General features: G+C 42.5%; 2 protein-coding genes and 1 pseudogene across 2 annotated transcripts in view; 1 reads left to right on the forward strand and 2 right to left on the reverse strand.

Moving 5' to 3' along the window:
• Window positions 1-18,153, forward strand: part of LOC139170726 (vomeronasal type-2 receptor 26-like) — a 74,383-nt gene that overhangs the window by 39,618 nt on the left and 16,612 nt on the right. The gene's annotated exons all lie outside the window — the stretch shown is intronic.
• On the reverse strand, window positions 1,477-17,465 carry LOC139171308 (vomeronasal type-2 receptor 26-like). Its single transcript, XM_070759414.1, has 6 exons — window positions 17,239-17,465; window positions 16,501-16,789; window positions 9,498-10,292; window positions 6,460-6,672; window positions 3,266-3,392; window positions 1,477-2,405 (listed from the first exon to the last, which is right to left on the reverse strand). The coding sequence occupies exons 1-6, from the start codon at window positions 17,463-17,465 to the stop codon at window positions 1,477-1,479; spliced, it is 2,580 nt and encodes an 859-aa protein (XP_070615515.1).
• LOC139171741 (U6atac minor spliceosomal RNA) lies at window positions 9,420-9,478 on the reverse strand (annotated as a pseudogene).

Below are 18,153 nucleotides of genomic sequence, written 5' to 3' on the forward strand. Positions count from 1 at the left end.
TGTTGATGTCTGAGATGTGGTATGGGCTCCAGACAGATGAGCAGTAGTCTAGGATGGGTCAGGCAAAAGTTTTGTAGGCTCTTGTGAGTAGTGAGAGATTGCCTGAGCATAAGCTGCGTAGGATCAGGTTAACAACTCTAGAAGCTTTTGTAAGAGGTGGTAGGATGGGAGGGTTTCTCCTAAGGTCTACCACCATTTGTACTGTTTTGTGTGTGTTCAGTTCCAGATTGTTCCGGTCGCACCACGAGGCTAATTGCTCAGCTTGTATGCAGATTTATCATTGTATCGAATGAGACCAATCACTGTTATATCATCTGCAAACTTCAGTAGTTTAACAGATGGATTGTTTGAGATATAGTCATTGGTATATAGAGAGAAGTGGCGAGAGTACACAGCCTTTGGGTGGGGGGCTATGCTAATTGTACAGGTATCTAATGTGATTTTTGCCTGGCTTCACATGCTGCTTTCTGTTAGGAAGCTTGTGATCCACATACATAGGGAGAGGGGTGGCATACAAATCTAACAAATAAATAAATAAATAAGTGTGTTCAGGTACTGCTGGCTGATTTAGTTTAGTTTAAAAAATGTCTGGTATGATGGCGTTGAATACTGAACTAAAGTCTATAAAGAGGACTCTTGTGTATGTATTTGGAGATTCAAGATTACTATTATTATTATTTATTAGATTTGTATGTCGCCCCCTGTTGTAGGATGTAGAGCGGAGCCATATTAACAGCCATATTTAACCACTACATTTAGCTCTTCTGCCACAGTCCATGATGCAGCTGCCTTTAGACAGGATCCGTTCAACCTCCTCCTGGAGAGAGTCACAAGGTCCCGTTTCTCTGGACATTGTGTCCAGCCTTTCACAGACAAACCAGGTGTGGAAAAAGAATAAATAAATGTTTTATGTAGAAATGGCAGAGTGGACAATTAAAGGACCTGAACATACTCAGATATTGTTCTTTTATTTCTGGAATAAGGAAAGGCAAAAAATACAGAGCTAGACAATGTGAAATCCCAGATGAGAGTAGGTCCCATCAGGACATCAAGAAGAAAACACTTAATAATTGTGCAGCAGAGAGCGGGTGAAACCCTGCATTTCACATCACTTGGGTATTTCATGGATTGTCACAGAGATTATTGAACAACATAATTGGAGCTTGTTTCCCACAGCTTCCATCTTGCCATTTTTCCTACTCAGGCTTTTCTCTCACAGAGAGACATTTTTCAGCTCTGTCAGTAGAAAAAACTCTCAAATTATTTTTATAAGGTGTCCGGTACATTGCCTGTTGATGAACATCAAATTCTTCTGAATTGTCTTCAGAGAGTAATCTTTATTAAAATGTATTGAGCTGAATGGAAAGGGAATTAAAGAAACAAAGACACACAATGTATTCTTGGATTCCTGCATACTAGCTAAATATAAAGAAAATTTTCTTTCAAATAAAAGAAAACCTAACAATTCTTCCAATATCATAATGGTGTTATATCTGAGGTTTTAACATTGATTTTGGCTGTGAGATGCTCTTTCGTGTTCAGGTCTGGCCTTAGAAGGAAAATGTAGCACTTAGGGAAGAAGATGCAGACCAGCAGACCAGCACTGGAGGCCAGGATGGAGAAGACCTGAACAGCCACCATATATTTCCCTTTGGTGCTCAGGTAAGTAGGCACAAAAGTCACCCAGACACTGCAGAAGACCAACATGCTGAAGGTGATCAGTTTGGCTTCGTTGAAGGCCCCAGGCAGATTCCTGGCCAGGAAAGCCACTGTGAAGCAGATGGCAGCCAGGAAGCCCATGTAGCTAAGGCTGACATAGAACATGACAACATTCCCTTCATTGCACTGCAGGATGATCTCTCCAGGCTGGGAGTGGAGGTCAGAGTCAGGGAAGGGGGGAGAAACTCCCAGCCAGAGGGAACAGATGATAATTTGGACAGTAGAACAAGAAAGGATGATGGAGTTGGCCAAGCTCTTCCCCAACCATCTCTTCACTCGGTTTCCTGGTTTTGTGGCCAGGAAAGCCAGCACCACTGTGATGGTTTTGGCCAAGAGAGAAGAAATGGCAACTGAGAAGATTATACTGAAAACTGTTTGTTGGAGAAGGCAGGTGGCTTTCCTTGGTTGACCAATGAAGAGAAAAGAGGACAAGAAGCAAAGCAAGAGGGAGACCAGGAGGATGTAGGAGAGGTCTTGGTTGTTCACTTTGACAATGGGAGTTTCTCTATATTTAATGAATATTATTAAAACAAAGCCTGCGGTTAGGAAAAAAAATAGGGCTAACGAGACCAAGATGATGCCCAGATATTCTTCATAAGACAGGAAGGTTATAACTTTGGGGATACATTGGATTCGTTCATCATTAGGATATTTATCATCCAGACACTTGGTGCATTTTCCTGCATCTGTGGGGGCAAAAACCACATTCCCTTACTATTCCTTCCTTTTACCTTTCAAGAAATACTTTGTTTGGACAAAAAGTGACATCAGAAACATTGTCTAGGACACATTTATTAGTATCTCCAGTGAGAGAAGATAATAAGACTTTTTTTTAACCCTGCTGTTCTGTTCGGGTCTATTTGGCCCGAAACAAAGTTTGAGACTCTATAAAAAAATTTCACTGCATATCTGAAACTTGAAATTGCATGACTTTGCGTCATTTGAGGGGTTCTTTCTATGAGGTTTTCTTTTTTTGTTGCTTAGTTTTTTCTGGGTGCAAAGACTATACACTTGTTCTGTTCCTGGGACTATTTGACCGGGACTAAAAAAAGGGTTGATTTCAGCTACTGTAATTTTTTTAATACCTATTGCATTGGTGTACTAATTTGAACATTATTGATCATAAACAAATGAAAAATGAAATGAAAAACATTAATGTTTCTTTGTTTATTTTGCTCAGAAAGCACACACACACCACGGCTGTGTGCCATTTTGTTCATTTAAATATAGATTAGGCTGCAAGTTCCAAATTTTCTCAATACCTTTTGCATTGGTATACTAAAAAACAACCACTCACAGTAGCTAAAAACAACCTTTTTTTAGTCCAGGTCAAATAGACCCGAAACAGTATGAACACTATAAGTGTACAGTAAATGTGAACATAACAGCAGGGTTAAATTAATTTTTGTTTAATTGTCTATGGAAGTGAGAGAAGAATTAGGACACAAATAATTTCTTCTGCAATGTTCAGAACCTCCATAGGAATCTTAATTATTTGTTGTATGTAATGAATCAATTCCACTTCCTTTCCTCTAGTGTCACCCACCTTCTTGAGAGGAGAAGGTCCCCTCTGGACAAGGAACGCAGTCATAACAGCAAACTGGCTCTCCTTCTCGAGCCCTCTTGACAAATCCAGGATGACAAATTTCCACACATTTGGATTGAGGCAGGGACTGAGCAGAAAAAGAAGGAATGCCAAAGAAAATGTGTTAATACTCTCCATCCATGGAAAACAGAAGTAGGCATGGACGGTGTTGTATATACTCCTGGTCAGTTGGAGGATGGTGAAGACTTAGATGATTCTGATACAGATAGTATTTATGAATTAGTGCCAGGCCCTGGGTTACAGATATCAGAACAGGTGGGAGGCCAGCCACAGGATGTTGCTATGAGTCCAGACTCCAGTGAGGAAGAGACAGACAATCGCTGGTTAAACCCTCACTTCAGAAGAGTTCAAAAACACAAGGAGCAAGTGTTAGGGAAAAGATATTAAAGGGAGGAATGGGTTAATTACTGGAGTGATGTATTCATCACGTCAGGGTGCCAGCGGGGAAGAAGGTCGGAGTTTTTCAATGTTGTAAATCCATCATGGACGTGTGTCATTTTGGCTCCTGGGTGAGTTAGCTTATTCTTTGTTATTTCACAGCTATTTCTGGTGCTTTTGTATATACATAAATCTTAAGATAAGGGAGGAGGCATGGAGGAATGTTTGTGTGCTCTAATTGCTAAAGATAAAAGAGAGAGGAGTGTGACTGTCTGTAATGCATTTTGAATACGGAGGAGAGGAGAATAAAGATGGAGTCTTTCTTTATGAAATCCTGCATTCAGTAAGCGTTATTCCCAATGTAACTGAAGTTCTACCAGAATCCAGAACAGTGTTGAAAAACTCCCTTCTGAATTAAATAAGAAATTCAACCAGCCAGTTCAGGATGGCCAATTTAGTTAATGATGTCCACACTTTAACACAAACAGTAGTTGCGTTGCAGGCACAAATCATCGCACTGCAAAATCAAACCACAGCCCCCATTCAACCACAAGTCATCATTCAACCAAGGCCAAAGATTTACTTAGCTAATCCATCCATTTTTACAGGGGCAAGAGATAAACTTGATGTATTTTTACAAGAATGTCACAATTTTTTCAACTCTCCAGAGGACTTTGCTAGGGATGCTATGAAAGTCTCTTTCATTATAAGCCTGTGTAAAGGTGCTGCATTTGAGTAGGCAATGCGTTACTCCCAATTTAACTGAATCCAGAACAGACATTACCCAAGAAGTCTCTGGGATTCATTTCAATAAATTTGAAATCTCTAAGTGATTCAAAATAATTTTACGAGATGCAATTACTTTAATATATTATCCTCCTTGCTTCTGGCATATCATATAGCAATATAGGAGTTTTCTACTTAATAAAATCTGAGTACAGTGATACCTCTACCTACAAACACCTCTACTTACGAATCTTTCTAGATAAGATTTTTTTGCCTCTTCTCAAGAACCATTTTCCACTTACAAACCCGAGCCTCCGAAACTGTAATCGGAAAAGGCAGGGAGAAACCTCTGTGAGGCCTCTCTAGGAATCTCCTGGGAGGAAACAAGGCTTGAAAAGGCAGGGAGAAGCCTCCTTGGGGCCTTTCTAGGAATCTCCTGGGAGGAAACAGGGCCAGAAAAGATGGGGGGAAGCCTCTGTGGGGCCTCTCTAGGAATCTCCTGGGAGGAAACAGGGCCTCCATCCTCCCTGTGGTTTGCCCAATCACACACATTATTTGTTTTTACATTGATTCCTATGGGGAAAATTGCTTCTTACATACCTTTCTACTTAAGAACCTTGTCATGGAATGAATTAAGCTCATAAGTAGAGGTACCACTGTAGATGAAATTGAGAAAAGATTAACCAGACCATACAAAACTTTTGCCAGACCAATTCTTGAATACAGCTCATCTGTGTGGAACCCACACTGCATTTCAGATGTAAAAACTCTAGAAAATGTTGTTTATTAGAAGAGCCCTCCACTCCTCCACTCGCAAGAGAATATCCTATGCAACTAGACCTACAATCCTAGGTTTAGAAAGCTTAGAACTATGTCACTTTAAACACGACCTAAGCATAGCCCATAAAATCACCTGCTGCAATGTCCTTCCTGTCCATGACTACTTCAGCTTCAACCACAACAACACAGGAGCACACAACAGATACAAACTTAAAGTAAACGTACTTGACAAAACAAAATAAATAAATAAATAAATGAAAGCCAGGACTTCCTCATCATGGCCTGTGATATAGAAAGAAACTTCTGACCAGTGGAATCCAAAAAGTTTTCTTCTGGAATATATAAAGCATTCCAAAGCATTCCTTTGAAAGCGGTCGAAAACTGTCTCAAATTTAAAAAATAAAGGAAATATTTCTCAGAAATTAATATTGTCAATTTTAAAGAAGATATTCTTTGTTGGTTTGCATACTTATTTGTTCAGTTTTTCTGTCTGCCATATTGGAGAAGTCAGACTAAAAATTATTCCCTAGAGCTAGAGTGAGATGAAATGGGTATGAGATCATGAGAATATGTCCCTCTAAAAAGCCAAAGGCCTCATCTAAGTAGCATTTCCTTTCAATTTCTCCCTTGTAATTTCATAGATGAGGAATGGCTCTACTTTGGATCCAAATCTTGTTTCAGTGCTTCAGCTGTCCGGGTCAGGGCACATCAGAAGAGCCATGATGATTTCATGTGAACTGAAGACCTTGGAGCTCCTTCCTAAGAGCAGAAGGCCTATTGTTCCATCTCAGCATGTGTGTGTGTGAAGAAGAAGAACATCCCAGACTATGAACTTCTCTTTCAGGGAACACTTTCCCCAGGCAGGACAAGATGGAAAATCTTTCCAATGGAACCCAAAGGACCTCCATCCAATCATGATTTAATTTAACCTGTCCAAACCTGAATCCAGACACTGGTCAATTGAATTGCTTCTTCTTTGCTATTTGTGTACAAGAAACAGACAAAACTGATGCAATTAGTTGCACACTCCACAGCCCTTCTGGGTTTCTGACGGAGATACTAAATAGTAGATGGTCCTCAAAATGGAATAGCACTGAAACCTCCCAAGCACTCCTAGAAAACCATCAGATTTCTACAGCCCACATTCATTTCAACCTGAACATCAACCACACTGGGGAGAAGGCTGAGCTCACTTGAATTGGGACCTCAGAGTTAGAAAAACAGCAAAAAGACGCCCTGATTTCACCCACCTTGTTCAGCAGCTTTAGCGGTGTAAAAGCCTCTTCTCTGATAATAAGGCTCTGTCTTCTAAAATACGCCAGAGTCTCTTTCCTGGCATCCTCCTGCAGGAGAACCAAGAAGCTTTTGATGGTTAGATCTGCTGTTATTTCTCCATTTTGGTCCAAGTAGAGTTTAAAGTGGGAAAGATTACAAAACATGTTCTCGTCCAGAAAGGGATGAAACTAGTATGGAAATATCAAAGAATTTGAAAAACAGAAGACCTTGTTTCCTATCACAGATTTAAATATTTCTTCTACAATTTTCTATCTTTCAAATATGCTTAGTTAGGAGAACATTTTTCTCCAAAAGCAAACAAAAATTGTTCAGCAAGATTTGTCAATCACACACTGAGAAGATATATTGATAAAATATAATTACACAATTAGTCAATTATAGTGAATCTTCTAGTGGCGAGAGTACACAGCCTTGGGGGAGGCCTATGCTAATTGTAAATGTATCTGATGTGATTTTTCCTAGCTTCACCTGCTGCTTCCTGTCTGTTAGGAAGCTTGTGATCCACTTACAAATGTGTTCAGGTACTGCTAGCTGATTTAGTTTAGTTAGAAGAATGTCCGGTATGATGGTGTTGAATGCTGAACTAAACTCTACAAAGAGGACCCTAGTGTAGGTCTTTGGAGATTCAGGATGTTGTAGGATGTAGTGCAGAACCATATTAACAGCACCATCTGTCGATCTATTTTCTCGGTATGCAAATTGCAGGGGGATCTAACAGTGGATCCGTGATGGTTTTCAAGTGGGACATCACTAGCCTTTCAAAGGTTTTCATAACTACAAATGTTAGAGCAACTAGTCTGTAGTCATTGGTTTGGGGGGGAGTGGGGGGGTGGACCCTAACAAGGTTAGGAACTCTTTCCAAAAAGTGGAAGTAAATTGTACCCCCTGGTTGGAGTTGATCCATTCAGGCATCCCATGGAGCCTGTACATATGTTGAATAAACAGTTGAGCCAAAGCTTTAGCTGACAGGATCTTCTGGCAAGGCACGAAATGAACCTGTTTGGAGAAAAGGTCAGTAATCACCCAAATAACCGTATTACCCCCACTCTGGCAATTCTACAATAAAATCCAGGTGAAAGGAAAGTGCCTGTGGCCTTCAGGGCCAATTGGCGAGGCTGGGCCAATGAGTTTGCCAGAGAGGCAATGGATGCACTTGTGATAGGCACTGCACAGCTGATAGGGCTTTACACGCTGTGGGGAGCATGGCAGCCGCCCGATGCTGGAGCACAGTCAGCCTGTGGGGCAGGACAGTGCTCATCGCATGTCAGCTGCATGAGACACCATTGAGGGACACCATTGATGGGGGAAGGGGGGGCTTCATTAAAAATTTGGTCTATATGGAGCAAATTTTTTTTCTTTTTCTCTCTCCCTTTCTTTCTTTCTCTTTCTCTCTTCCTTCCCCTCTTTTTTCTCGCTCTTTCCCTCTCATCCTCCCTCCCCTTCTCTCTATTTTTTTCTCTATATTTTTTTTCTCTCCCCCTCCTTCCTTCCTTCTTTCTCTTTCTCTCTCTCCCTCTCTTTTTTCTCTTTCTTCCTCCCTCTCTATTTCTCTCTCTCTCTCTCCCTCCTTCCCTCCCTCCCCCTCCCTTTCTCTCTATTTCTCTCTCTCTCCCTCTTTCTTTCTTCCTTTCTCTTTCTTTCTTTCTTTCTTTCTCTCCCTTCCTTCCAGCCTCTATTTTTTCTCTCTTTTTCTTTCTCTCTCTTCCTTCCTCCCTGTGCCATGGTCTAGTGGGGGGGGAAGGCAGAGGAAAAAGAGGAGGGGGAGAAGGGGCTCAGCAGCCCCCTTCTCTCTCCCCCCTCCTTCCCTCTCTCACTCCCTTTCTCTCTCTCTTTCTCCCTTTCTATTTCTCTCTTTCTCTTTCCCTCCTTTTCTTTCTATTTCTCTCCCTCTTTCTTTTTTCTTTCTTTCTTTCTCTTTCTTTCTCTCCTTTCCTTCCTCTCTTTTTTCTCTCTCTCTTTCTCTCTCTCTTCCTTCCACCCTGTCTCTTTTTCTATCGCTCGCTCTCTCTTCCTCCCTGCCTCCCCCACTGTTTCAGCGAGGCTAAGATCAGCAAAAGAGTGATCCAAAGTCTGTTTTAAGGTGGTGCCATGGTCGAGTCGGGGGAGGGAGAAGGGGCTCAGCAGTGGAGCCTCCCAAGTCTTTCTCAACCAAGGAACCGGCCAAAAGGACACGAACTGCCAAGGTTTGTCAAACGCCTGGCCACTTTGGCTTTCTCCTACCAGCAGCCAGCTCTGCCTGCCTCTTCAGGGATCCACCCGGGTCATATCCAGGAGGATGTCTAGGCCAGTGGGGGCAGCTTGATGGGAGGCTACCCAGCCTGGAGACAGCCACGAAGACCAACTGCCATGCCGGCCACCTCTGCGCGGCAGTTGATCTTTTAAAAAAAGCAGGACATTTTTCAAACACTGTGGGACACGGGACAAATGATCAAAAAATAAAAATAAGTCTAGTCAGCTCATGCATACAGGAATTTATTTAAAAATGCATAACAACCTTTTAAAATGAACTATGCTGAATATGAAAATTTATCTGACATGGTGTCTGCTCTTTGGAGAATCATCCTCTGAACAATTAGAGATGCCAAATCTGTCCAACCTTTGTAATATAAGTAAGTTTATTTATTTTATTTATTTATTTATTTATTTATTTATTTATTTATTTTGTCCAATACACAATGAGGGTTTTAGTGGGTATATATCAATATACACATAGTAAAATACATGATGAAGGTTATAGAGGAGATACTCATAGTAAAATATATCTAATAAATAATAGAAAAGAAGATATAGGAATAGAATATATCAATGAAAGAATAGAAGAAGAGATATAGGAATAGAGGAAAGGTATAGGAGATATAGGAGAGCAATAGGACAGGGGACGGAAGACACTCTAGTGCACTTGTACTCGCCCCTTAAAACGTGGTTAGATGCCACGAAGTAAGTGGCAGAGCCTTAACCATATGCGTGTTGCATTTATATTGGGACCCCATACCTGCCACGACTGCAGCCTTGAAGACCCCAAGATCTTTTCTCTCTTCTCCCTTCTCCCCCTCAATCTGGAGGAATAGACAATATTCAGGGTCTGGGCCAGAGTCTTCATAATGCTGTAATGTTGGTAGAGATTTTTGACCAGGTTCATATTCCATTTCCATTGGGTTTCCAGTGGGGCTTTCTGGGTGCATCTTCTGCGGCCTTTGACAGAAAACATGTATTTTGAAAGAGAACAGCAAAAATAATGGTCTGCAAACTTTTGTTCCACAAAGAAATGGGGTTCAAAGGCATCATCGTTTGGCCTTTTTTTGGTCAGATAACAGAAGTTCAAAACACTGTGGATGTATTTGAGAAGTCTGCGCTTGTTTAATGTATACCCCATAAAATTTGTGAGGATCCAGACTTTCCCTTCAGTGGGTCCTGGCAAGTGCAGAAATGTTTCATGGAAAGGAAGAATTCTGTTCCAAAGGGAATCATATTCCATGAAGTGAACAAAGACATTGACGTGTCTCCACTTAGAAAGGGCATTCCTGAGGGAGGCTGTATGTTCAGTTTTTGAGAATCGTTGTGATATAACAACACAAATTCCACTCCTGACAAGCATAGGAGTAAAAGTCCTCATGAAATTCTCTCCCTTCTCTGAACCTGAAGCAAAGAGGCCAATCAAGGTCCATCTGAAATGGAGGAGCAGTTGAACAATGATTGGGTACTGGAATCCTTCTTTGGGGTAGATGTGGTGGAAAAAGGGGAATTTGCTTTTATCACTCAGAGCCTCTGAAGCAGTTATATAATTGATCTGAAAAAGCCATGAAGAGTGCTGTGTTATATTTGGGGTCAGATTAAATCCAAAATATTAGATTTTATTACATTCAAACTGATTTTCATGAATGCATTAGAATATTTTGTAATTAGACATTGTTTAAAATATTAAAGGCAGAATATTAGCAAGATTGTATAATAAAAATAAATAATAATAAACAAATTTAAAAACTATAAACATTACATTACATATTACTGTATCACCTGTACAATTTACCACAATTAGATTAACACATTGAAATGCAGATTGAATTGTTATATTCCAATAAAGGGCCTATAATAATTTTTGAGGATTGTTGCATCTTTTTCTGTTTCTGTATCCCAGATTTTTTCTGGAGGAATCTTTTTAGCTTCTTCTCCAATTGTATAAGAGCCAGGGAGACCTAAGAATCCGAACCTCATATATAAACTGAATAAACAAAATCTCACAGCCAACCCCCACTCAATAAAAGACCTTGGAATACTAATATCAAATGATCTAATTGCAAAAGCCCACTGCAACAATATCACCAAAAAGGCTTCTAGAGTTGTTAACCTGATCCTACTCAGCTTCTGCTCTGGCAATCTCAGGCTTCTCACCAGAGCCTACAAAACTTTTGCCAGACCCATCCTTGAATACAGTTCATTTGTCTGGAACCCATACCACATCTCGGACATCAACACCCTTGAAAATGTCCAAAGATACTTCACCAGAAGAGCCCTTTACTCCTCCACTCGAAACAGAATACCCTACGAAAGCAGACTATCAATCCTAGGTCTAGAAAGCTTAGAACTACATCGCCTAAAACACGATCTACCGTATTTTTCGCTCTATAAGACGCACCTGCTGATAAGACGCACCTAGATTTTAGAGGAGGAAAATAGAAAAAAAATATTTTGAGCCAAAAAGGGGAGAGGAAGAGAGGAAGGAGTGAAAGAAGGGAGTGAGGGAGGAAAGAAGGGAGGAAGGAAAAGGAAAGCAAGAAATGGAGGGAGGAAAGGAAGGAAGGAAGGAAAGAAAGAAAGAAAGAAAGAAAGAAAGAGGGAAGGAACAGGAACAGAGGAAGGAAGCAAGGAAACTTATGAAAGGGGAGAGTAAGAGAGGAAGGACTGAAGGGAGGGAGGGAGGGAAGAAGGTAGGAAGGAGAAAGAAAAGAAGAAATAGAGGAAGGGAAGGTAAAAGAGAGAAAGAAAAAGAGCAAGAAAGAAAGCAAGAAAGAGAGAAAGAAAATGAAAGAGAAATAAAAATAGAGGGGGAATGAAAGAAATGGAAGGAGGGAAGGAAGGAGAGAAAGCAAGAGAAAGAAAGAAAGCAAGAGAAAGAAAAAAGAATGAAAGAGCAAGAGAGCAAGAGAGAAAAAGAAAGAAAGAAAGAAAGAAAGAAAGAAAGGCAACTTCAAAGAAAGGCTCACTGAGCATCTCTCACTCTCTCTCTTTCTATCCCTCTTTCTTTCTTTCTCTTCCTTTCTCTCTCTCCTCTTCCTTTATCTCCTCTCTCTCCCTCCCTCTCTTTCTCTCCCCCCTCTCTCCCCCTTTCCCTCTCTCTTTCTCTCTCTCCCTCTCTTGCTATCTCTCCCCCTCTCCCTCTCTCTTTCTCTCCCCCCTTTCCCTCTCTCTTTCTCTCTCTCCCTCTCTTGCTAGCTCTCCCCCCTCTCCCACTCTCTTTCTCCCTCTCCCTCTCTCTTTCTCCCTCTCTCTTTCTCCCTCTCCCTCTCTCTCCCCCTCTCTCTTTCTCTCTCTCCCTCTCTCTTTCTCACTATCTTGCTGTCTGTTGCTCTCACTCACTCTCGTTCTCCGTTCTTCTTAGCGGTGACGCGCGCACGCCCTGCCCGCCTCACCTTTGCCGAGAGCTCTCATCAAGGGGGTTGTAGGAGAGGCGGGGCCGGCGGCAAAGGTGATATTCAATGTCGGGGGCGCACGGGCGGTTGCAGGCGTTCCCTATCTCCCTGCTAGCCCACTCGGAATATTCAAAATAAGAAAAACCTTCGCCGGCAAAGGCTTTTCTTATTTTGAATATTCCGAGTGGGCTAGCAGGGAGATAGGGAACGCGCCAACCTCCCGTGCGCCCCCGACATTGAATATCGCCTTCGCCGGCCTCCGCTGACAAAAGCCTTTGCCGGCATTTCCTCTCGGCGCAGCGGCGGGCGGAGAGAAGGAAGGGGGGGCAGCGGCGTCCCTCCTGGCCTTGGCGGGCCGCCCGACCCTCCCCACCTCCTGCAAACGCGGCGGGCGGCGGGGGGAGAGCGAGGAGCCGGTTCTGGCGGGCGCGGGGCTTGGCTGGCTGGCTGGCTGGCTGGCGTGGGGAGCGCCGCTGGTGGTGAGGAGGGAGACCCTCCTCCGGGAGGGAGGGGGCCAGGCAGCAGCTAGCCAGCCAGCCGGCGGGATGGCGCTTCGGAGTTCGCAGCCTCCCCCCCCCCCTGCCTGCATCTTCGCTCCATAAGACGAGGCTGATTTTTCTTCCTACTTTGGGAGGAAAAAAAATGCGTCTTATGGAGCGAAAAATACGGTAAGTATTGCCCACAAGATCATATGCTGCAATGTTCTACCTGTCAATGACTATTTCAGCTTCAATCACAACAACACAAGACCACGCAACAGATTCAAACTTAATATTAACCGCCCCAAACCTGACTGTAAAAGATATGACTTCAGCAACCGAGTTGTTGAAGCGTGGAACTCATTACCTGACTCAGTAGTGTCAACCCCTAACCCCCAACATTTTTCCCTTAGACTATCCATGATTGACCTCTCCAGGTTCCTTAGAGGTCAGTAAGGGGCGTGCATAAGTGCACCAGTGTGCCTTCCATCCCCTGTCCAATTGTCTCTCCTTATCTCATTTATCTTTTCTTCCTCTAAATATGTTCACCTATACTTTTATATCTTTTCTTCTATTCTTTTCTTTATTTATATTACTACATATCTATTCTCTTCAATATGTATTATGTATTGGACAAAATAAATAAATAAAATAAATAAAGTTTCTAATATGATTTGTCAGTTATATAATCCAAGATTTCTCTTTAATAGAATTTTTGTTTGTTTTTTCAGAATCTGTCCGTTTCCATTAAATTTTATACTGTTACCCATATTTTCTGAATTTATACAAAGCAGAATTGTGTAAATTCCTAAATCAGCTCTGAGGGCATTAGTCCAGTAAATTATTCATATCTATACTGAATAACAAGGGTTCAAATTCTTTCCCCTCCCCCTTGGTAAGCATAGATCCTTCTTCTCCTGGCTCCATTGAGCACAAATCCCCCTCTCAAAAAAGGGTTTGGATCAGGGCCAACAGGCTGATCTCCATTTGGAGGGCAATTTATTTTATCCATCATATTTCTCTGTTTATTGAGTCAAATGTTGCACTAACATCTAGAAAGCCTGCAAACCTTATTTTATTTCACTGACATAGATTAGAGATTTCAAGACAAATTTCAGCCAATATATGATTATTAACTTATGCATTATTTCTTCTTATTATTATTATTATTTATTATTATTTATTCGATTTGTATGCCGCCCCTCTCCGAAGACTCGGGGCGGCTCACAACATGTAACAACAAATCAGAAATAATCTAACAATTTTAAAATGTTTAAAGATTTAAAAGACCCCATATACTAACAGACATACACACAGGCATACCATATATAAATTAAACATGCCCAGGGGGAGATGTTTCAATTCCCCCATGCCTGACGACAAAGGTGGGTTTTAAGGAGTTTACGGAAGGCAGGAAGAGTGGGGGCAATCCTAATCTCCGGGGGGAGTTGGTTCCAGAGGGCCGGTGCCACCACAGAGAAGGCTCTTCCCCTGGGGCCCGCCAACCGACATTGTTTAGTTGACGGGACCCGGAGAAGGCCCACTCTGTGGGACCTAATCGGTCGCTGGGATTCGTGCGGCAGTAGGCGGTCTCGGAGATATTCTGGTCCAATGCCATGAAGGGCTTTAAAGGTCATAACCAACACTTTGAATTGTGACCGGAAATTGATCGGCAGCCAATGCAGACTGCGGAGTGATGGAGAAACATGGGCATACCTAGGTAAGCCCATGACTGCTCTCGCAGCTGCATTCTGCACGATCTGAAGTTTCCGAACACTTTTCAAGGGTAGCCCCATGTAGAGAGCATTACAGTAGTCGAACCTCGAGGTGATGAGGGCATGAGTGACTGTGAGCAGTGAGTCCCGGTCCAGATAGGGCCGCAACTGGTGCACCAGGCGGACCTGGGCAAACGCCCCCCTCGCCACAGCTGAGAGATGTTTTTCTAATGTGAGCTGTGGATCGAGGAGGACGCCCAAGTTGCGGACCCTCTCTGAGGGGGTCAATAATTCTCCCCCCAGGGTAATGGACGGACAGATGGGATTGTCCTTGGGAGGCAAAACCCACAGCCACTCCGTCTTATCCGGGTTGAGCTTGAGTCTGTTGACACCCATCCAGGCCCCAACAGCCTCCAGGCACCGGCACATCACTTCCGCCGCTTCGTTGACTGGGCATGGGGTGGAGATGTAGAGCTGGGTATCATCCGCATATTGATGATACCTCACCCCATGTCCTTGGATGATCTCGCCCAGCGGTTTCATGTAGATGTTGAATAGCAGGAGGGAGAGGACCGACCCCTGAGGCACCCCACAAGGGAGAAACCTAGGAGTCGACCTCTGACCCCCCACTAACACCGACTGCGACCGGCCAGAGAGGTAGGAGGAGAACCACTGAAGAACAGTGCCTCCCACCCCCAACCCCTCCAGCCGGCGCAGAAGGATACCATGGTCGATGGTATCGAAAGCCGCTGAGAGGTCAAGGAGCACCAGGACAGAGGATAAACCCCTGTCCCGGGCCCACCAGAGATCATCCATCAACGCGACCAAAGCGGTTTCCGTGCTGTAACCGGGCCTGAAACCTGACTGCTGGGGACCTAGATAATCGGCTTCTTCCAAGGACCGCTGGAGCTGGAGTGCCACCACCTTCTCGACAACCTTCCCCATAAAGGGAAGGTTGGAGACTGGACGATAGTTGTTAAGCACAGCTGGGTCCAGGGAGGGCTTCTTGAGGAGGGGGCGCACGAGCGCTTCTTTATAGAGTGATGGAAAAACTCCCCTCCCCAAGGAAGCGTTGGTAATCTCCTGGGCCCAGCTCCGTGTCACCTCCCTGCTGGCCGAAACCAACCAGGAGGGACACGGATCCAGTAAACAGGTGGCGGAACTCACAGCTCCAATGGCCTTGTCCACTTCATCAGGTGTCACCAGATCAAACTCTTCCCAGACAGGTGGACAAGTACGTGCCCCAGTCACCTCGACTGACTCATTGTCAGTCGACTCTGTTTTACAATTGGAGTCGAGATCTATATTGCTTTTAACTCTACCTAAAACATTCTGGTTCTTTGGCAAACAATGCATTTTTCTCAAGTTTGATTAAAAGGGTCATAGCATAAATTTTAGCCAAAATATCTGCTAGTACATTTGGTTTATAATTGCTAGAGTCCTTTTGATTCCACATTTTACATAGATAACTACTATTGTCAGCTTCAATCTGAGTAGATAGGGCAGGTCTTATTTATATCTGAAAATAAAGGTGCCAATAAAAACCCCAACAATTAGGGATGTTTTTTGATCAGTTAAATAGTTGGTGGAATGTCTTGTCCAGGGAATGAATTGGTTGCATTTTAGGCCTTTTATTATTAATCTCAACATGAACATAATGGGGTTGTCAGGCTAAAGCCATCGCTTGATTTGGAGACTTTGGCCTGCCACATATACTAGAATGTATTAGTGCTGTGGAAATTTGGGAGGGGTTGTAGAGTTGTAGCCATAACAAATTCCTTCTAGATTCTCAAGATCATCCTTTGTTCAGCACCTGCCCAGAAGTTGATGGGAGGACAAGATGGCAGAACCAGACTGGGCCATGTGATGAACTTGTGGATGTAGGAACAAGGGAATGAACTTTAAACTGAGTGGATAAATCCAGGTGACTTCAGATTTGGGCTTCTGCCAGATATGCCACCATGGCTCTGTTAATAAATTAGAACTTGGAGGAAGGACGTGCCTCAGATTCTGATTTAAATTTGGATGCTATTTGGAATGCTGACAGGGCTAAAACATTAACATTTTTGCTAATATGGAGAAAAGCAGCTTTTGAATTCCATGGAGAAGACATGATTGCACCTATTGCTCACCCATCACTTACTTTTACCAGATGGAGAAAAAGACACACAAACCTGAGGGACTTTGTAGGTGCCTCCTAATGTTGACATCTGGATGGAGATTTCCCTTTTTGCTCCATCAAGAAGGGCCAGAAGGTTATTTTTCCTTCCACAACCGTAATTGGGGACATTGGCTTCTCCAGTGGAGAGCATGTCCAGCAAGGCTACTGAAGTATGGAAAGTGTTCAAGTAGTTGTCATGGAGGTTGTAGCCAAGTGTGACATTGTGCAGGAGCTGGGAATTCTTGTTGATCATTTGAATGTTGAAAATGAATTTTATGCCCACTGAAAGCCCATAAATATTCCTATTGTAAAAAAAGGTGTTATTATAATCAAGAACAACAACAAATACTTCTTTTAATATATAATCTTCCACAAGCCTACTGAGCCTTAAGCCAACATTGATCTAAAAGCAATAATCATTTACACAAATATGGAAATTGGCTAAGGTACAGCAACACCAACTTGTTCAATCACTACTTTAAATAAAATAATAAATTCATTATTCAAGTGATAAATTAAAGGTTGAACAGAGGGAAGAAAATAATCTGCAGCCCTTTCAGCTTTTTTTCAGATCCCTTTTTTGAATTCGAGTCTCTTTCACAAAATCAGACAAAGGAGAGAAGCTGTTGAAATCAAATAATTCAGGAAATTAGACATATTCCCTAATATAGGAAAACAATGAAGAAAAAAGAGAAAAGAAGGGGAGTGTTAGAATGGAGGGAGTGTAACTCCATTACTCTGAGTGACTTACGAATCATGGAAAACAAACTGCAAATAAGGAGCCATGTTGAAAAGCAACTTTGTATGCGATATTTCATTTCCAGTGATTACTATACCAATGAGATGGTCTCCTGGGCTGTAAAAGCTCCTTGGTTTATTTCCATCTTGGTGCTCCAAACTGAGCGGGCATTTCATTCTAAGCTTCCCAGAGTCTGGATGGAACAAAAGCAGCATTAGAAGCAGAAGCAGGAGGTCCATAATTCATGGAGTGACTCAATCAACCTTCTTCCTGTTCCTAAAGAATTAGAAGTCAAAGGATTCTCACAAGGTGAAATATGATCTAGTGTTTTTCCTGATTGAAATCTTTCCAGAAAAACATTCGGCTTCATGTGGAAAGGAGAGAGATGTAAATGCAAGAGCACAGACTTTGCCTGTCCCAAAACTCCATATTTATCTGCCCTAAGTCTCCCCTGGAGGATTTGGCCAAAGAGCAGAGCCGAAACTTCATAATTTTCCCATTCAGGAGAAAACCCTAGATAATTCAGCCATTTCTAGCATTCAAACACTGTTGGGCATTTCTCTGGAGGAAAACAATCCCCATGTGGTTCGTAATAACAGGAGGAGATGGAATTAAATCTGTCATCTAGAATTGGAAGGTTTGGGAGCTCCATGCTTGAAACTAGCCCTGGAGGGAATACACAGCAACTGTGGCTGAAGAAGTAAATAACTCTAATATTTGTTTGCATAGTGATTAAAGACAATACTCCCCGGACCAGTTAATGCCAGAGCATGCCACAGATCTGAAATAGCTGCCTTCTGAGTTGTAACCAAAATTTACTCTATTTGGAAAGCTAATGCACCACCAGAAAAGGGCTGATGCAATATTGTGGCCAGACTCCAAGAACAAAATCAATTATTTTGTTAATGAAAAACAATGATTTTGTTA

The sequence above is a fragment of the Erythrolamprus reginae genome, chromosome 8 (assembly GCF_031021105.1).
Source record: "Erythrolamprus reginae isolate rEryReg1 chromosome 8, rEryReg1.hap1, whole genome shotgun sequence".
Taxonomy (NCBI): Eukaryota; Metazoa; Chordata; class Lepidosauria; order Squamata; family Dipsadidae; genus Erythrolamprus; species Erythrolamprus reginae.